The 20,662-nt window shown below is 49.6% G+C and overlaps 1 protein-coding gene across 2 annotated transcripts in view; it reads left to right on the top strand.

Annotated features, from left to right (window-relative positions):
* Nucleotides 1-20,662, top strand: part of EEF2K (eukaryotic elongation factor 2 kinase) — a 60,448-nt gene that overhangs the window by 25,858 nt on the left and 13,928 nt on the right. For both annotated transcript variants that reach the window (XM_065891939.1, XM_065891940.1), the window contains 10 exons: nucleotides 4,013-4,113; nucleotides 7,449-7,509; nucleotides 8,811-8,848; nucleotides 9,226-9,397; nucleotides 12,921-13,070; nucleotides 13,300-13,432; nucleotides 13,692-13,819; nucleotides 14,534-14,735; nucleotides 16,552-16,619; nucleotides 19,810-19,887. In XM_065891939.1, the coding sequence (XP_065748011.1) occupies nucleotides 4,013-4,113; nucleotides 7,449-7,509; nucleotides 8,811-8,848; nucleotides 9,226-9,397; nucleotides 12,921-13,070; nucleotides 13,300-13,432; nucleotides 13,692-13,819; nucleotides 14,534-14,735; nucleotides 16,552-16,619; nucleotides 19,810-19,887 (1,131 nt within the window). The remainder of the gene's footprint in view (nucleotides 1-4,012; nucleotides 4,114-7,448; nucleotides 7,510-8,810; nucleotides 8,849-9,225; nucleotides 9,398-12,920; nucleotides 13,071-13,299; nucleotides 13,433-13,691; nucleotides 13,820-14,533; nucleotides 14,736-16,551; nucleotides 16,620-19,809; nucleotides 19,888-20,662) is intronic.

Raw genomic sequence — 20,662 nt, 5'->3', positions numbered from 1 at the left:
TGATGGATAAAACAGTACCAGTGATTTAAGTGTAGCTGAGGCTGTTCAACTGTCATGAGCACTGGGTGCTCGGTGAGCCACTGTTTCTAGTGGGAGCATGTCTACCCCACGGGTGGGGACAGGAAAGAAGTTGACCACCAGTAGTCAAAATATTCTTCATTGTCTTCTGTAAATAAGGAAATAGAGGTTCCCCAAGTTCGTCAGCAGTGGGCCGGAACCAGAGCTGAGGGAGCTGAATCTTAGTACAGGACTTTTTTTTTTTTTTTTTTTTTGCGGTACGCGGGCCTCTCACTGTTGTGGCCTCTCCCGTTGCAGAGCACAGGCTCCGGACGCGCAGGCTCAGCGGCCATGGTTCACAGGCCCAGCCGCTTCGCGGCATGTGGGATCTTCCCGGACCGGGGCACAAACCCGCGTACCTTACATCGGCAGGCGGACTCTCAACCACTGCGCCACCAGGGAAGCCCAGTACAGGGCTTTTTATATTGTGCTTACAAAGAAAGTCAGTTGCATTAAACCCACCTGTTGCCAATAAGGTATGGCTTGATTTTTTTTTTCTGGGTTTGTAAAAAAAAGGTAATTCTGAGCCTGTGAAATAACATGCCCTCTAATTCTGAAATACTTTTTTCCTTGACTGTTTTTTTTGGTTGCTGCCATAGCATCCAGCCAGCAGGTAATTTCTGTCGATAATCCTCATTGAATGGGGGGCCCTGTCTTTGGTTGCTTAGGGCGTGTCTTAGTCACCGGTTGAGAGAGGTACATTGAGAAAGTCGTGTGTCTCAGGCAGAGAACAGGGCGCTTGTACAGACATGCTCAGAAGGGCGGCCTGCTGACTACTCAGAACTCAGCGGGCTCCTTGACAGGTGGGGGTCAGAAGGCCGTCCCTGCCATTCGCAGCAGCTGGAATACAAAAGGGGACTGTGGCACTTTTTTAAAGTACAGAAATCCAACAACTGCTTTAGTCGTAAACATGTCTGCTGCAGGGTTATGTGTAACAGGGAAAAGGCAGTGACAAGCTCAGAGTCTCACTGTGGAGAACCACAGGTGAACAGTTAAGTCAATAATGATAAACCCATGCAGTGGATTGTTACACAGCTGTTACAGCTAACTTGTAAATTCATGATGTGATGTTTGTGTCAAAAAATTTGAGTGATTTGTTCTTTGCTTCTTGGAGTGTAACTTAGGAGAATCTTTTTGGAGGAGAACTCCAAATTTCTAAACTTTGTGATGCAGTGATTACACTTCCAAGAAGTATGTCCCACTGAGCTCTTGCACAGGTACGCAGAGATTAGCTACGAGGATGGTCCCTTTAGCACTGTTTATACGAGGGATTATTAGAATCTAAATAACCATCAGCTGAGGTCTGAGAAACAGCTTAAGGTACATTTATACAATTGTGTATCCTGCAACCATGGAAGGGAAACGAGGTCGATCCAGCCTGTCTGTACGTATGACATGGAAAGGCTGGGTCCAGGATCCTGTGTTAAGTGGAGAAACGTAAGATGCAGGACACAATACCGTCCCAGTGCTCTTAAATTCATGTGTGTGTTAACAAATGCATGGGAGGAAACCTGCAGAATATCTAAATCAACTGTCAGCTGAGGTTTTCAGAGGAGTAGAGGTTAGAAAGGACTGCTGCTTTCTAATTCAGAATTCTGTAGTACTTGTACTTTTTTGTAATAAGCAGATCAAACATTTGGAATCAGGGAAAAAAATCAAGATCACTAAATAAAGAACCAAGTCCCATTGACCCACTCCTGAAAGGCTGTAAGTTATATTTGCAGTGTGATTCCAATTTTATTTAAAAATGCACGTAAGGGATCTGGAAAATAACTAGTCCAAAGCATTGATGATAGTTGCTCTGGTGGACGGCACGTGGCAGATTTGAATTTTCTTTGTCTTCTGTATTTTCCAAGTGTTTTCATTAAGCATGAATTACCTCCAAATAGGAAGCAAAAGATTACGGGCCTCGGGCTTCCCTGGTGGCGCAGTGGTTGAGAGTCCGCCTGCCGATGCAGGGGACACGGGTTCGTGCCCCGGTCTGGGAGGATCCCACATGCCGCAGAGCGGCTGGGCCCGTGAGCCATGGCCACTGAGCCTGCGCGTCCGGAGCCTGTCCTCCGCAGCGGGAGAGGCCACAACAGTGAGAGGCCCGCGTAACACATAAAAAAAAAAAAAAAAAAAAAAAAAAGATTACGGGCCTCATTTTTAGACTTTGCAGAGATTAGAAAGCCCCAGTAAGGGAGCCCTGGGCCGTGTGCGTGCATGTCTGTGTGTGCCTCATCTCCTCTGAGCAGGCTCCCAGTGATGGAGCCTAGGCCGGGGGCATGCGCTGGGAGCTGTCCTGTTTGGACCCAAGTCCGTGGAAGAGCTCCTAAGAGCTGGTCCAGGAGGCTGAGGGATGCCATTGTGGGGTGGGGAGGTCTGGAATCTGCCAGGCCCAGACAGTGGCCAGCCCACGATCCAGACCCTCCCTGTGGCTCAGGCCTGTGGCCTGGAAGGGAGGTTTGGTCTCACTGATTGCTCTGTAGAGGCTGTCGGGCAAAGGTTCAAGCCCTACAGGAAAAGATGGAGAGGGTATTGCTACCCAGTGTGAGAGTCGGAGTGTTTGTTTGGAGGGGACAAGAAAGGAGTCCACCTTGGGATTATAAAAGCAGTAAAATGAGCTACTTTTTTTTTTTTAATATTTATTTATTTGGCTATGTGGATCTTTGTTGCGGCACTCGGGATCTTTGTTGTGGCATGTGAAATCTTAGTTGTGGCATGTGGGATCTAGTTCCCTGACCAGGGATCGAACCTGGGCCTCCTGCATTGGGAGCGTGGAGTCTCAGCCACTGGACCACCAGGGAAGTCCCAAATGAGCTTCTTAAAACAAAAAACTGGGGTCGTACTATGATGCTGTTGGGAATCAGCATGTTCTGTCCACAACGTGCCTTGGTCATCTTTCCCAGCTGGTACCCTGGAAGCCCCGTTCTTAACAGGGCTTGAACGTCTGGGGACATGTTTTCGGGCAGCACAACAGTGGAAGGCACTGAGGCACCAAATGGGTGGAAGGCAGGGATGCTGAACCTGCAACGGGCAGAGCAGATCTGCACGAGGAATTGTCCTGCACCCCCAGGACCTTGGAACATCTCATGGGAATCTGTTCATAATTAACTGAGAACTTAGCACTTTGTTAATGTCAAGGCAACATATCTTTTGCATAGTTTGATATACTCTTGAGTTTAAGAAGGTTAAATTGTCTATGAATTTCATTTAGGGCAGTAAAATGGGGTGTATTTATGATTTATACAATATTTATGAAAAGGTGACATTGGGCCTGATAGAGTCCAGAATTCCCACCATAAGGCGGTTTAGCATTTTAAATGAATAGAATCAAAGTGTATTAACCACTCCCCACAGACGTTTGGGATGAATTCAGTTTTGCACAATCACAGTGATACCTCTTGTACACGTGTGTTTGCACACTTATGTTTGTATTTCTAGAGGATACATTCCTAGATGTAGAATTGCTGGGTCAAAATAAAGGAATACAGTTTTTCCATTTTAGTACATTGCCAGATTGCCTTTAGAAGAGGTTTATACCCACTGACAGCACGTGAGAACACCTGTTTCCCCACATCCTGGTCAGACTCGTCATTACCAGCTGTTGAAATGTTTGCCAGTCTGAACAAGGCGGGATGGGGGAATATCATCTTATTTTCATTCTCAACTTTTTGATAACAAGTGAAGCAGTATGTGTTTTCTATACATATTATGTTTCTTCTTCGGTTTTGTAGTTAAGACAGGTCACTTCTGGCGGTGGGAAAGCTGGGCCCATGTGAGCTGTGCCCATGTGAGGTCTTTTGGGAACTATGTTCCTACAAGGATAATAGATGGGAGTGATTCTCTCTGACTGATGCTGTCTGCCTCCCCAGAGGTCGGAGACACTGGGAAATCACAGGGTGAGAGGAGCTGCCCTGCACTGTCCCAGAAGCCCCTGGTCTGGACCTAACACTCCCCTTTGCTTCTGCAGGAAGCTTGGAAGCATGCAATCGAGAAGGCCAAGCACATGCCTGACCCCTGGGCCGAGTTCCACCTGGAGGACGTTGCCACGGAATGCGCCACACGTCACAGGTCAGTACCTTGTCTATAGACACTATATGACCCCAGTCCACAAGGAGTCCTTGGGGTTTGGGTCCTCCTTCTGCTTAAAATCAGTGAGGCTTAAGCACCCTTGGAGATCAAGGAAAAGGGAATATAATAATAATAATATCAGCCAGTATTTGAGTATTTACGCATGCTTAAGGCATTGTGCGTGATCTCATTTAATCCTTACAGTGTGTATTTAATCCTGTAAAGTGTGTATTCTACAGGCTAGGCTGAGCTATGCTGCAAGTACAAATACCCCAAGGACTTTATGCAACAAAGGTGCATTTCTTGCTCATACGAAGTTGGGTGAGAGTTGAGTAACTCTTCAGGGCATCTCAGGGATCCAGGCTACTTTTGTCTTGTGGCTCCATCATCTCAACACATGACCCCACAATTGCTATCAAAGGGAAAGAAAGCAGACCAGCCTTTCAGTGCCTTGGCCCCAGGAAGATTCACAAAACAGAGCTGGGAGGGTCTAGATTTCCTATTTGAAAAGGCAGAAGGAAGGAAGAGTGTTTTCAGGGGGTTTCAGGAAGAAAAATAAAAACAACAAAACGCTACCACCAACATAATAATAAGGAGGACTATGGTGATGATGACGAGGGTCCTTATTTACTGAATTTTCCATCTGCGAGGTACTGTTTACGCACTCTATATGTATTTACTCATTAAATAAAGTCTGGAGTAGTTGTGTCAGGCCTTCGGCGCTCCTTTGAGAATCTGATGAAGCCATCTCAGAAAGTTGCACACATATGTCTAATTTGACTCATAATTTTAGAAGACTCATGGATCTGCCCTGGGGCCTGTCTTGTGTCCTGTGACCTCTGTAGACCCCTCCAGCTCTGACTCATCCAGGTGAACCCTGTGAGTTCCCTCAGTTGCCCCAGTGGAGAGAGAGGTTTGAACGGGGTCACCCAGGTAGTTAATAAGATAACTTTCTGACTCAGATCAGTGTCTGTGAATTAGTCAGGACTCTTTTTCAAATGCAAGTGACAGAAACCCAATTCGCAGTGGCTTAAGCATAGAAAGGAATGGTTGACTCATCTACGTGGGCTTCACGTATGGCTAGTCCCAGATGCTCCAAGGATGCTTTTGGCTCTGACCCCAGATAGACTGTCTTACATCAGTGGCACACATGGCTCCTAGGAGCCCCACATTTCATCTCACTCAGTGGGAAAGGATCTTTCTTTCTCGATTTTTTTAAAAACAAAAGTCCCACATTTGAATCTCATTGGCCTGGCCTTGGTTATAGGCAGGTTACTGAACCAGTCATTGTGCCAGGAGCTTTGCTCTCACTGGCCAGGTCTAGATCACATACCACAAGCAAGAAGGTGCTGGGGGATCAGCTTCACCCAGTCCGTATGTTCTGAAAATGGAGGATGGTGGTTTTCCAAAGGAAAATCGGGGTGCTGTTACCAGAAGAAAGGGGAGCAGTTGCTAGGCAGGCAGAAACAGTGGAGCCCTCTCCACCTTTCTGCAATGTGTTCCTGCTCCCACCTTGTGAGGAGATGGGTTAGAACCTAGTGTGCACCTTTCCCCATTTCAGAGGCTGACCTCCTAGTGGGCTCTGGGGTCTGTGCCGGCAGCTGAGGTCAGCATCGTCGGGGCCCCAGAAGGCCAGGTTGCGGACTCTGTTCCTTCCTGCCTATAAACGCAGCGTGGTGGCTGGTCGGTGACATCTGGCCTCCAGGCTGAGGACACCAGGCTACCAGGGAGGCCCTTGGAAAAGCAGGACTCACGTGCTGGGCTGGTTCTGGGTGTCCCTGAGCTCCTTGGGGGCCAGGGACCAGGGGCTGCGCCGAATTGTGTTTATTTCTTAACCATAGTAGCTGATTTCACCTGCCCTGGCTGCCAGCAGAGGGAGGTCAGGCACTGATGGCCAGAATGTCCAGAGATTTCTAAATTGGAGGCTTCCACCTCTATTGCTGGTTCTTAAAGAGCTCTGCTGCAAGCCAGCCCTTTACTGGGACAGATTTCCTGTTCACGTGGGTTGTACCCAGGCTGGTTAAGAGCAAGGTTCTGTTTGAAACCGACCTGGGTTTGAATCTTGGCTCTCAGGAAGGTTTTTTCACCTCTCAACCTTGGTTTCCCCATCTGGAAAGTGGGCACAATGTTTGTACGGATCTCACAGGGCTGAGTGACGGTTGATGGAGGCTCAGCACGCAGTGTGTGCTCAGTGAACTTAGAGCAGCTCTGTCCTCTGTAAGGTTAGTGATTGTGAAGGACAGTTAAGACCCTTCCAGTGTTGCATGTCTCTGCCCTCCCCCAACTTCTGGGCGCCTCTCAGCTTTCAGTCTGTTTGGAAGTGAGGGAAGACTACTTCCTTTACCTTGGCCTCTACATAGTAGTAATAACGATGATTGCTGTTATTTATCATTGAGCACAGTACTGCCATGGGCTGGTGCCAGCAGGTGTGTGGCTCTGACAAGCCTTCCTCCCCACCCTGGGCCTGGGGTGGGTTAACCGCCAGGCCTCTGCTTGTTTTTCAGGCTCTGAAAAGGCTGTTCCCACGAGCTGGGAGGTTCTGGAGTCTGTCGCCCCTGAGGGAGGGCCAGGGAGGCATCTGCTAGAGCTAAGAACACCTCAGCCCTGGGGGAGGTTTAAGATTTTAGGGATTTACTGAGCCAAGGAGCTTCCTACCAGGCAAACCTGTTAAGGCCCAGCCAGGCCTAGGGGTAGATTTGCTCTGGGAAAGAGGATCCCTGGGAAAAGAGAGATGAAAATGTTCTGGAACCCTCTCCATCCCTCTCTGCCTTGGGTGTGTATCCAGCAGCCCCTTTCCTGGTTGGACTCAGAGGCAGGACCCTCCCCCCAGCCCTGCCTGCACCGGGACCTGGGCTGGGCCTCACACCGGCAAGACCGAGGATGCTGCCACCTCCCATCCTGGGACACGCCATTCATTATCTAGGCCAGTTATAACAAGGATATTTACTTATTCAACTGTTCATCCAACATGCGTTTATTAAGCCTCCCCTGTACCAGGTCCTGTTCACTGGCCTGCCTTTGTGGAGTTACAGTCCAGTGGGAGAGCCAGATAGGTAGGGAACAAGCCCGCCCACTGCACAACTAAGCGCTGGGGGACATGGTGGAGAGGGAATAGCTGCCTTTGACGAAGGGGAAGGAAGCCAGTGTGGTGGGGACCTGGGAGGGAGGGGGAGTGTCCACAGACCCAACCCAGGAGGTCAGCTGGGCCTGTGGGTAGAGAGCAGATTTGATCCCGAGGGCATTGGGCAGCCCAGAAAAGTCTTCTGCCTTCAGCTAGTGAGTGACAGGATCAGGTAATGGACGCTGCACCCTGGGGTGGGTTCTGGTCTCTGCAGGTACAATGCTGTCACCGGGGAGTGGCTGGAGGATGAAGTTCTGATCAAGATGGCGTCTCAGGTGAGCAGAGCCTCGAGCCCAGTGTAATCAGGGATTGCTTCCTCTCCTCCACACCCACTTTATTTTATTTTTTTAACTTTGGGGGATTCTTTATAGTACGGTGTATTTATTTCATTTTTTACAACAGCTTTATTGAGATATAATTCACACACCATACCCCATACCCATTTAAAGTGTACAGTTCAGTGGTCTTTAGTATACTCAGAGTTATGCAACCATCACCACGATCAGTCCCAGAACATTTTCACCATCTCTAGAAGAAACCCCGCACCTACCCATTAGCAGTCAGTCTCCAATTCCCTTATCTGCCCCAGCCATGGGCAACCACTAATTTATCTTCTGTCTCTGTATATTTACCTATTCTGGGCATTTCATGTATTAATCATATATATCAAAAGATTCTTCTTGACACTCTTGTTGAAAATCAGTGAACCGTGAATGTGTATATCCGTTTGCAAAACTTGCAGGTCACCACCTATTTACTTTTCATCTAACAAGGTGAACTCAGTGGGTTGCTAGAAAAAGGAATCAACTAGAAAGTAGAGAACTTCCTGCATAGTAAGGGGCAGGATCGATCTGTGAAACATTTTGTAGTGTATCACACACTCAGAAAAGTGTGTAGCTTGATGAGTTTCACCAAGTGAACATGTGTATAACTAGCATCCAGATCAAGACACAGAATATCACCGGCACCCCCAGAAGCCCCTCTCAGCCCCACTTACTCCTCCTTTACCCCCAAGGGTAAGCACTACCCTGAATTCTATCACCCGAGGTTGGTTTTGCCTCTTTTTGTACTCCGTATAAATGGAACCATACCGTATATGTATAGCTCAACATTTTGTCCATGAGGTTTTGTACATGTTTTTGCTAGAACTGTCATTTGTTCATTCTCATGGCTGTATAATATTTTGTCAAGCAAATAGACCTGATTGATCGATCCATTATACTGTCGATGGACATTTGGGTGGTGTTACAGACAGGGCTACAAAAAACATCCTTTGACATATACTGTCTCTACCCCCACCCCGTCACCCCCATAATATCTTCACCCCCTGAGGAGTCTTCTGCTCAGCTAGGGTGGGGAATAGAGTGGTCTCATCAGTCCTGCAGCCTCCAGGCTGGAAGTTCTATGAGGCCTTGGTGCTGCAGTAAAGGAAGGAGGGCCCAGGGATTTTAGGGTTGAGATGAGGTCCAGGGCATTGATTTGGTGGGTGACGTCCAAGGGGAAAATCTCCTCCTGGCTCAGGGTAGCCTCTGGGTGGGGTGTGGGGACTGATAACCCGCTGTGTGATGTCTTTCAGCCCTTCGGCCGGGGAGCAATGAGGGAGTGCTTCAGGACGTAAGTGACTCAGCCTGCCTCTCGGGGCCCTGCCCAGACTCCCTCAGGCTCCTGAGAGCAGGGGCACTGTGACATTTCCAGTCAAGAAATGGAGACAGTGGCTTCTCTTCTTGTAGCCCAAACTCCTCTCCATCTGGTCTCCGTTGGACCACACGTTGGGACCGGCTGTGGGGATGGGCTGGAGGAGAACAGGAAGTATGTCCCTTAAGCCCCCTTCGCAGCTCTTTGAAGGATGCTGTGGGGTGGGGAAGCCCCTCCCACCTCTTGCATTTTGTTCCTGGCTCTAGCCGGCCGGGTCAGGCAGGGTCTTCCCGTCCTGGGGACTAGGGCTGGGATCCAGAACACCCAGGCGGGCCCCCTGATGCCTCTCCCCTCAGGAAGAAGCTTTCCAACTTCCTGCACGCTCAGCAGTGGAAGGGGGCCTCCAACTATGTGGCAAAGCGCTACATCGAGGCCGCGGACAGGGACGTGTACTTTGAGGATGTGCGTCTACAGATGGAAGCCAAGCTCTGGGGAGAGGAGTATAATCGGCACAAGCCCCCTAAGCAGGTGTGTGGCACCCCTATCTGCCGCCCTCCAACACCAGGACGTATCTGGAGATGAGGACGATGGAGGTGCCTGTCACAGGCTTCCTTTTTCACCATCTCAGCAGCAGCTAATAACAACCATCATGTATTGAGCCTGATACGTCAAGTACTCTACATGCTAAGAGTTATTTATTTCTGAAAACAGAGGTCTGAGGTTGTTTGAGATTGGAATGTTTTTATTCCATTTACAGATGGGATCTATTAGTCAGGATTTCTGCTTGCAAATGACAGAAACCCACTCAAACGGGCTTAATCCAAAAAGGGAATTTATTGCCTCCTATAACTGAGAAATAGTGCTGGCTACAGGTGTAGCTAGATCCAGGACCAAATTGAAGTTGTTGGGAATCTTCCTCCAGCTCTAGTCTCAGTGTTCTGTGTTGGCATCACTGTCAGGCGGCTTTTCAACTTGTAGTGACGTTAGTCCCAGTAGCTGCAGGCTCCCTTTCCGTTTCTCGGCAACCTTGATGGAATGACATGTTTTCCCGCAAGTTTCAATGAGTCTCAAAACTGGGTTTCTTTTTCTTTTTCTTTCTTTGGCCATACCGCACGGCATGTGGGGTCTTAGTTCCCCAACCAGGGTTCAAACCCGCGTTCCCTTTGTTGGAAGCACGGAGTCTTAACCACTGGACTGTCAGGGAAGTCCCATGGGTTTCATTGGCTTGATGAGGTCAGGTGCCTATCACTGAGCCAATCACGATGGCCAGGGTGTGGGAATATGCAGATTAGGCAGGCCTGAGCCTTGTACCCACCAGCAATATGGGTTCTTCCACCCAGACTAGGTGGACTGAGATTGGTGGCTCCCAAGGAAAAGCAGGAGAGGGCGTGGGGAATGGATTCCTTCCTTATCTGCCCTTGGGGAACCTAGGGCACAAAGGGGTTAAGTGTCTTGCCCAAATGGGCAGGGATGGAGCCAGGGCTCAAATCCAGGCTTTCCAAGCCCCTGCTCTTGGCTTCTTCACTTGAGCCCCCAGGGTAGTGGTGACCTGAAGCCAAGCAGAACTTCCTGTTGCCTGCAGGCATTTGAGAAAATAGCACCCCGAGCCTCTGCCCTGCTTAAATTCACAGCTCAGCTCTCCTACTGTTTGTGCACCTGCTAGCTATAAGGTACCATCTTCTGAGTGCCTAGGAGAGGCACACTTCCAGGTAGCCAGCAGAATTTATTGAGTGCCTACTGTTTGCAGAGCCCTTGATTAAGTGTCCTTGGTGTGGATGCAAAAAGCCACACTCCCACCCTCGGGGATTGTGTCCTCTTTAGTAATTCAGTACACTCAGGCCTGGCCACTTTTTCCTTCCTCCCTAAGCTTGTTTCTGCCTCAGGACCTTTGCACTGACTGTTCCTGCATGGCTGCATCACTGCATCTCCTCAATCCTGCTCACGGTTCAGGTCTCAGCTCATGTCACCTCCTCAGCTAGGCTGTGCTAGACCATCCTATATGAAGTAACCCACCGCTGCACCCTCTGTCATGTCACTTTGTTTTGGTTTCTTTTTTTTTCAGAGCAGTTGGCACCGTTTGAAAGGGTCTTATTCATGTAGTTAATATTTCAGTTGCTTCTCTCCCCCGAGGGCAGGGATTTTATCTGTCTTGTTCAACTCTGTCCGAGTGCCTAGGTGCTCGGTGAATAATAATGTGGTTGGATTGATGAAGGGAGAGGAAAATGTGGTTGTCTGAGGAGGACCTGGCTGTCCCCTTGAGGATGTATCCTTGCCACTGACCCTCACCCAGTTGCCTTCTGCTCAAGCAGGTGGCCCTGCAGCAGGCTTCCTGGTAGAAATGGAGCCAACTTTTGGAACAGGAACCCTCTGGGAACCAGCCGCTCCTTCCCCCCTGTCTGGTTCTCAAAACTGAGGCCACATTTGGGGCGGTTCTCAGCTCTCAGCTCTGGGCCCCTTTGGCCTCTGCAGTTGTTATCTGCCTGTCTGATGACTCAGCCAAGCAGTTTCCTGGGTGGTCATTTCCTTGGGAAACCCAGGCCTGGCTCCTGTTGTGGGTGGCGTCAAGGGAACAGGCTGCCGTGGGTATGATCTTGTGTAATAGATAACGAGTTAGAGTTTCAGGTTTTCCCTGCTCTGCTTTACAAACATACTCAGTACTTACATGTTTTCTTCTGAGTACAAAGTTAAACATACACTTGGTGCAAAATTTAGCAAGGAATGTCTGAGTTCCCTGTAAGTCCCCTTTGCAGGGAAAGAACCACTCTTACGGTTTGGTATGTATCACTCTAGAATTGTGTCTGCTGATGATAATGGCATCGGCAAACGTTGACTGCCTCTTCCGTGTGCCAACAGATTTCATCCTCTTACCTGTTCCACAGGTGAGGAGACGCAGGTACAGATTGGTGAAATAACTTGCGCAAATTCACTGTGTTAGCATAAGGCACAGGTTGAGTTGCTTAACGGACAGACCCACAGTTGTGCGCTAACTCGAAATGTTTCCTTTTGTCTCATCTAACAATCCCGCTTTGGTGGGGTCTCAGGGTGGGCTGGTGCTTTGCCTCCTCAAGTCATCCAGAGGCCTGGTTCCTTCTGTCTTGTTGCTCTGCCACCTGCCGGGAGTTGCCCTGGACTACATGGTCAGATCTGGCTCACTGGCAGATGTCCACCTTACAGCCTCAGGAAGGCCAGAGAAGGAGAGGGCAGGCTGGAGTTGCATCCTCACTGCTGCTTGCTTCCTATTGGCCAGGCTTAGTCACATGGCCACACTTAGCATCCAAGGGAAGCCAAGCGATGCCATCCCTACCGAATGGCTGTGCATCCTGTTAAAGCTCAGGGGTGGAGGGTTGTCTTAGTCCATTTGGGCTGCTGTAACAAAACACCATAGAATGGGTAACTCAAAAACCACAGAAATTTGTTAAGTCCAAGATCAAGGTGCCAGCGTGGTCACGTTCTGGTGAGGGCCCTCTTCCTCGTTCATAGCTGGAATCTTCTTGCTGCGTCCTCACATGGTGGACAGAGTGAGGGAGCTCTATGGGGTCTCTCTCTCTCTCTCTCTTTTTTTTTTTTGCGGTACGCGGGCCTCTCACTGTTGTGGCCTCTCCCGCTGTGGAGCACAGGCTCTGGACGCGCAGGCTCGCGGCCACGGCTCACGGGCCCAGCTGCTCCGCGGCATGTGGGATCTTCCCGGACCGGGGCACGAACCCGTGTCCCCTGCATCGGCAGGCGGACTCTCAAACACTGCGCCACCAGGGAAGCCCTATGGGGTCTCTTTTATAAGGGCACTAATCGCATTCATGAGGGCTTCTCTCTCATGACCGTATCACCTCCCAAAGGCCCCACCTCCTAATACCATCACCTTTGAGGGTTGAGATTTCAACCTATGAAATTTGGGGAGATACATTGAGGCCGTAGCAGGGGTTTTCATTCTCAAAGGAAAAGGGGAATGGATTCTGGGGACATTCAGCAGTTTCAGCCTTTCTGCTCCAGCCTCTTATCAGAGGAGGGTTCCGCTGGGCCCTCCCTCTGACCCCCCCTCCCACCTTTCCGCCAGGTGGACATCATGCAGATGTGCATCATAGAGCTGAAGGAAAGGCTGGGCCGGCCTCTCTTCCACCTAGAGCACTACATCGAGGGCAAGTACATCAAGTACAACTCCAACTCAGGCTTCGTCCGCGATGACAACATGCGCCTGACACCGCAGGTGAGGCCCCTGCAGACGCCCGTGCCCCGTCTCAGCAGACCTCGGGTCCCTCCGAATTAGGCAGGGCTCCTTCCTTTGTCTTTGCCTCTGTACAACTCCTCCCTGCATAAAGGCCCCCGACGTGGGCAGAGGTGGGGTGTTGAAACCTCTCAGAGCAGTGCCTGCCGGTGTTCATGCAGCCCACAGCCTGGTCTCTTGTGCTCACCTTTTCTTTCATGTCACCCCACAGGCCTTCAGCCACTTCACTTTTGAGCGTTCCGGCCACCAGCTGATTGTGGTGGACGTCCAGGGTGTGGGTGACCTCTACACCGACCCACAGATCCACACCGAGAGGGGCACTGACTTTGGAGATGGCAACCTAGGTAGGCAGGGAAAGCCAGCGTGTCCACGGAGACCACACTCCCCACAAAATCTCCGGGCTCTTTGTTCACCCAAGAAAGCAGGCCGAGGTGATATATGGGGCGCCCCAAGATTGTGGAGGTGGGAGCCTGGGACCTCTGGCTCCTGCCAGTTTAGCATGTTTTACACCTGCCCCTGCCGCATTTAGGGCGCTCAGTACCGTCCTGCCCCTACCCCAAAGCAGAGCAGTGCTCCAGAACCCCTGCTCTGTTGTGTCCGCAGGTGTCCGCGGGATGGCTCTCTTCTTCCACTCTCATGCCTGCAACCGGATTTGCAAGAGCATGGGCCTCGCTCCTTTCGACCTCTCCCCAAGAGAGAGGGACGCGGTGACTCAGAACATCAAGCTACTGGTGGGTACCCAGCGTGAACCTGCTCGGACTGGCAGGGCCCTTCTGCTGCCAGGACCCGCAAACTGTGTTTTCTGTGTGCTGGTGGCTCAGGCCTTGCAATGCTTAATTCAAGAGTACTGGGGCCGGAAGACTCTTAGTCCTGTCTGTGTCCCTCGTCCCTCTTGAACCAATGCACACAGCCCTCCTGAATATCCCCACTAATAGAGGAACTGGGGTCTGCTTGATATAGGCCCATTTTTGCCCAGAGTGAGGGGACCAGGTATGTACAGATAGTGAGTGGGGTGTGTGGAATGTGGTTCGTGTGATGTGTTGACAAATGGCTGGACTAGACTTGGACCTGGCTCACTGAGTACCTTGCCGTGTCCAGGATGTGCCCCCATCCCCACCCCCACTGCATGGACCAGATATAAGACAGTATTGTCAAAGAGCAGCTTGGGATTCTGGAATGTATCCCCCAGCTCAGGGCTGTAAAGCGTGGGCAGCGCTTCTGGGAATGCTGGCCCTCTGAGCTCCTGTTCCGGATGCCCCTTCTTAGAGGCCTTTGGGTTAAGCCCCCACTGATTCGTTTTAGGTTTTCTGCCAGTCCCTTAATAGGCACAGGTGGGTGCTGTGGCTGAAAGGGCCTCAGGTTTTGAGGGAACAATAGGCAACAGGAAGAGCCCCACTTTCCCAGAGGGTGCCTGTGTGACGTGCATGTCCCTGTTAATTCTCCAGCAATCAGCGCAGACCATCTTGAGGGGGACAGAGGAAAAGTGCGGGAGCCCCCGGGTGAGGACCCTCTCGGGGAGCCGGCCCCCCCTGCTCCTTCGCCTCTCAGAGAACTCTGGAGATGAGAACATGAGTGACATAACCTTTGACTCTCTCCCATCCTCGCCATCTTCTGCCACGCCGCACAGCCAGAAACTGGACCACCTTCGTGAGTGATGGTTTGGCCCCTGGGCATTGTGATTGGAGGGGACGAGCACAGGTAAAACAGGGCTAAACTGGCTTTCACTTACGTTAGAAAATCAGACATGCCAACCAAAAAGATTGAGGGCCCAGATGGTTTTACGGGTGAGTTCTTTTTAATAAACTTTCAAGATGCAGTCATCCAAATGCTGTAAAAACAGTCTTTGTTGTAGAAAACAAGGTAACATTTTTCAGAGTGTTTTGTGAAATTAGCGAAAACTTTTATACCAAAATTTGACAAAACACCAAAAAAGAAAACCATATCCCAACCTCAGGTATAAATATACAAGGCAGGGCTTCCCTGGTGATGTCATGGTTGGGAGTCCGCCTGCCAATGCAGGGGACACGGGTTCGAGCCCTGGCCTGGGAAGATCCCACATGCTGTGGAGCAGCCAAGCCCGTGCGCCACAACTACTGAGCCTGTGCTCTAGAGCCCGCGAGCCACAACTACTGAGCCTGCGCTCTAGAACCCGCGAGCCCGCACACAGCAACGAGGACCCAATGCAGCCAAAAATAAATTTAAAGTTTAAAAATAAATAAATAAATAGATATACAAGGCAAAAATTCTAAATAAAGTATTAACAAATAAAAACTAGTATATCAGAGAATTCCCTGGCGACCCAGTGGTTAGGCCTCCTCACTTCCACTGTAGGGGGCGTGGGTTCAATCCCTGATCGGGGGTGGGGGGGGCAAAAAAAAAGACTAGTACCTTAAAAGAATAGTCTGTCACAGCCAAATAGGGTTTTTGCCGGAATCTGAAAGTTGTTCAGAAACCAATTAACATCATATGAACAGGTCAAAGGAGAAAAATGGGCATCATTATTTCCGAAGTTGAAGTGACAGAGTTTGTTCGTGATACGGACGCGGGGTCCGCAGGAAAGAGGGGAGGCAAGGCTGACTCCACGGTTTTGATCTGAAGAACTGGCAGGATGATGGGGCCATTTATTCAGCTGGAGGAGGCCCCAGGGAAGCAGGAGAGGAGGATTTTAATGTCAGATATTAAAGAAGCCTGTAAATCACCACTGAAAGGCCTGGGGAATAGTCTGAAGAGTTGACAAACCTTTTCTTAAAAGGCCAGAGAGTGATAAATATTTTAGACTTTGTAGGCCATGTGGTCTCTGCACTTGCGGCATAAACGCAGCCACTGACAATACTTAAAACAAATAGATGCGGCTGTGTTCCAGTAAAACTCTATGGACACTGAATTTTAAATTTCATGTAGTTTTCACATATCACAAAATATTATTCTCCTTTTGACTTTTTTCAACCATTTAAAAATGTAAAAAGCATTCTTCAAAACCATATGAGAATAGGAGGCAAGCCAGATTTGGCTAGTGGCAGCTTAGGACAGGAGATAAAGACTGGGATGGTTGGTTTTTAAGCCATCTAAGGCTTCTCCCATTTGTAGCTACTCATTGGGCCCCAGATATACAAATGGCTTTCCTGCCTTCACAACTGCACCTCACTGAGGTTTGACCATAGGTCAAGCACATTGTGCTTATCGATACATGACACAATGGTATTTACATTATGACAACCCCAAGGAGGCACACCTGTTAAGCTGCTCGCTCAGGACCCCACAGCTGGCGAGTAGAGACTCTGGGTAAGTTCTCGAGGAAGAATTGTGTCCCCCCAGGTGCTGGCAACATACATTCTTCACCCGTTTTTGTACGTTATAAATTTAAAATAAAAAAAGGCTTGGTGGCGGCTGTAGGCTGTAGGTGGGTCTTGTGAACTGTTCCAGCGATGGAGCCGGTGCCTTCCTCCATTTTCTCCCTGCTCAGATTGGCCTGTGTTCAGCGACCTCGATAACTTGGCACCCCGAGACCACGACCCTCTGGACAACCACCGGGTGAGTAGAGGGGGTGGAGGACCAGGGTGGGGAGGAGGGGCCTCCCTCCCCCGGGAACTGAGGATGAGACCTCAGATTCAGAGGTGGGTAACGCAGGTCTGCTCCGGACACTGGCAGCAGGATACAGGCGCACAGGGGGGAGGGAATCCCAGCCTCCTGCCCAGGGCAGCATTTTGCCTGGGAAGAGCTGGGTCTATTCCAGTTCCTGGAGGTGGTTAAAGCAGAGAGAATCCGAGTCAGCAATAATGCAACCTTGTGGTACATGCTGGGCTTGGCCCTGGGTTGGGTTTGGCCGCACAACGTGTGGCCGAGCTATCTTGGGGGACAGGGGGCTACGTTGGGTCTCCGATGTGTAACTTATAGCAGAGGTAGCTGTGATGCTCACAGCTTGGAGAAGCAGAACAGGTTTCCTGCAGCCTCTGTGTGACTAGCAGTAAGAAGCTGTAGATGACATCTTTGCATTCAGACAAACATAGATTATGGTGTCAAATTAAAAATTCATTAGAATGTTTTAAACAGACTTCACAGACGCGTCACACTTGCACAGGCCACAGCATCTTAAGCGGCACTGTCGGCTCCAAAGGTTCAACTTGGCTCCTGACGGCTTTGCAGAGTTCTTGAGTGGGAACAAAAAATAGGAGTAGCTGACACATATGGGATCATCACTACGGGCAGACACTGCTCTAAGAGCTTGGTAGATAATTTTCATCTAATCCTCACAACAACTTATGAGATAAGTAGATAATAGTTTCTATTCCTTTTAGAATAGGTTTTATGTTTTACTCTAGAGCTAGGATGAATTTTAGAATTTCAGCGTAGGTTGAAAAGGAAAAGATTCAGGAAATTACAGGGTCAAAAGTCTCCCTCCCGCCTGTCCCCTCAGCCACCTGCTTACCCCCAGCATTAGCAGCTGCTTAGACAGTGCCCTCATTATCCCTGATTTAGAGACGGGGAAACCGAGGCACAGAAAGGTAAGCCACTTGCTCATGGTCACTCCGTGATGGAGCCAGCGTTCAAACCCAGGCCATCTGGCCTCGAACCCACCCTCTGTACTGCTGCGCTTTGCTTCTATTCTCCACTATTTCTCAGATGAGGACACTGAGGTTTGGAGAGGTTAGCTGCCTTGCCCAGGGTCTGACCTGGAGACTGCAGAGCTGGGGTTTCAGTGAGGCTCTCTGTTGCCCGGCTTGGGAGTGGTTCCCAAGGGTGGGACACGGGGCCCAAGGTCATGCAGAGAGTGGGTGCGAGGAGGGGGCTGCCCGGAGCTTTTAGGTATAGCCTGTGATCCAGTTTCAAAAAAAAAGCCTTTCACTCAGCACACTGAACACTTCAGTTTGGTTGTCTGTAAGTTATACCTCAATTTAAAAAATTGAAATAGTTAAAAAAAAAAGAACAGCTATTTAATGGCTCACACAGAACAAAGACCTGGAGGAGCGCAGTAGGAAGCCTGTGGTGCTTCTCGAAACCAGGGCAGGGGCCTTTTTAAAATAACGCATCTCCCTTGGGTGGAGTGGATCCTGGCCAGACCAGAGGCCAAGGATTCCATTGTGTATGTTCCATGGCACCCATCTGTCTAGGAGACTGATCCAGGTTTTACATTTATGGTAGTGATACCAAGCTTCTTTTAAAAATATATTGACTTAAAGGCTTCCCTGGTGGCGCAGTGGTTGAGAGTCCACCTGCCGATGCAGGGGACGCGGGTTCGTGCCCCGGTCCAGGAAGATCCCACATGCCGCGGAGTGGCTGGGCCCCTGAGCCATGGCCGCTGAGCCTGCGCGTCCAGAGCCTGTGCTCCGCAACGGGAGAGGCCACAACAGTGAGAGGCCCGCGTACCGCAAAAAAAAAAAAAAAAAAAAAAAAAAAAAAATATATATATATATATATATATATATTGACTTAGGTAAAATAAAATGGTTTATTTAAAGAAAAATAATAAAAGTATGAATTCATGAGAAGAGTTTTATCTGGAGGAGGAAGAGAATGGGATGCGGAGGGGACTCATAAGAGGTCTAAATTTTAACAGCAATGTTTTAATTCCTTTTAGAAATAAAAGATCTAAAGTAACTAAGGCCTAGTGTTAAGAGTTGACAAAACTTGGCAACAGGTGCACAGGAGTTCATTTTAGGATTCTCTGTTCTTATTTGTGTGTTTGAAATGTTTCTCAGTGGAATGGAGGAAAAAAATAGAAGTTTTAGCTGAACAGTGATGCAGGTGACATGCGGTTATGGCCAGAGCTCAACGTTGGTAGACAAATGACTGAAGTTTTAGAGATTCTAAATTATACCAGGTTCCTTTTCACAACCTAACTCAGATCTAGAAGAATAAAACATATGCCCAGGTGATGTGTGCGGTTTTGGCAGAGGGCTTAGTTGTAGTAAATAATTGTTCCCAGTGCTGCATTTTTAAAAAACATCTTTATTGGAGTATAATTGCTTTACAATGGTGTGTTAGTTTCTGCTTTATGACAAAGTGAATCAGCTATACATACATATACATATGTCCCCATATCTCCTCCCTCTTGCATCTCCCTCCTTCCCACCCTCCCTATCCCACCCCTCTAGGTGGTCACAAAGCACCGAGCTGATCTCCCTATGCCACGTGGCTGCTTCCCACTAGCTATCGGTTTTTCATTTGGTAGTGTATATGTGTCCATGCCACTCTCTCACTTTGTCCCAGCATACCCTTCCCCCTCCCTGTGTCCTCAGGTCCATTCTCTAGTAGGTCTGCGTCTCCAATGCTGCATTTTTATCCATGGGTCATATCCTTTAAGCCAGGCTTTGTTTTTCTGCCTGTGAAATGGGTGAGTCACTCTTAACAATGGCACTTACTACGATCCACACTCTGAGTGTGACATCTCATTGCATCCTCACAGCCGCTTGATGTAGGTAGCTATAATGAATCCCCATAGCTAGGGAAACCAAAGCTCACAGAGGCTGAGCAGCTATCCAGAGTCATAGCTGGTGAGTTACAAAGCTCGGATTTGAGCCTAGGCAGTCTGGCTCCAGAGCCCACATTCTTCGCCACTATTTTTTTACCGCTCCCTTGTCACCCAACCAGCAAGGGTAGGAGGAAGAGAATGTTGTGGGATGATGGGACAAAGGAGAGAAAGCAAATGGCTGGGATTCCAGATATCCCCACCACCAGGTACTCAGAAGACCACTGAGACCCTAGGGCCATCTTTTCTCCACAGGACTCTGAGAACAGTGGAGACAGCGGATACCCCAGTGAGAAGCGGAGTGAGCTGGATGACCCAGAGCCCAGAGAACATGTAAGGAACCCCAAGGAAATGAGAACAGAGTCCCCTGTTGCCTAGTTGTTCAGGAGGATAGAGAGCCGGGGCGGAGGGGGGAATGTGAATGGGTGGTAAGAGCATAAAGTTAATAAATAAATCATTTCAGATAGAGATAAATGCACGGCAGAAGATAAAACAGGGTAATGTGGAGTAGTAAGTTTAGTACGGGGACAAGCATGGGGGATTAGACACAAGGTTGAATATGGCGGACACATCTTACAGTGAAGCTGGACCTCTGGTTGCTAAGGAGAGAGGATGCTGGGCAGTGGGCCAGAATGGTGCTGGTAGGTGGGAGGGCCCAGCTCAAAGGCACGGGATTCCAGCAGTCCCTCAGGAAGGCTCCAGAGGATGAAAGATGCCTTATGGTATCTTTTCAGCAGCATCCTGGTGAGGGTGGTCTTAGGCAGTATCAGCCATTTAGAGGTTTTGCCAAGTGCCAAAATGGAGCACGCACATTACAGGCAGTCTTGCCGGGAGCCTCTGGTCTCGGCTTTGTTACTGCGAATATATATAGACAGGCGATGGGGGCTTTGGCTAAGCGAAGCACTTGGCTCAGTTTTCTTGGTTCCTGTCTGCTGGGATCCTGTGCCTTTGATTCGGTTCCGTCCGTGCACATGGTGAGAGCGAGAGGGAGGCTGCGGCTGCCCCAGCACATCAGTCCTGCCTGTTACCCAGCATCCTCTCTGCTTGGCAGACGGAGGTGCCAGCTTCCTGAGGCGCCGAGCCAGTTCCCTGAGGAGGATCCCCTGGG

This window comes from Phocoena phocoena, chromosome 15, assembly GCF_963924675.1.
Source record: "Phocoena phocoena chromosome 15, mPhoPho1.1, whole genome shotgun sequence".
NCBI lineage: Eukaryota > Metazoa > Chordata > Mammalia > Artiodactyla > Phocoenidae > Phocoena > Phocoena phocoena.
This window is presented reverse-complemented; position numbering and strand designations above follow the sequence as displayed.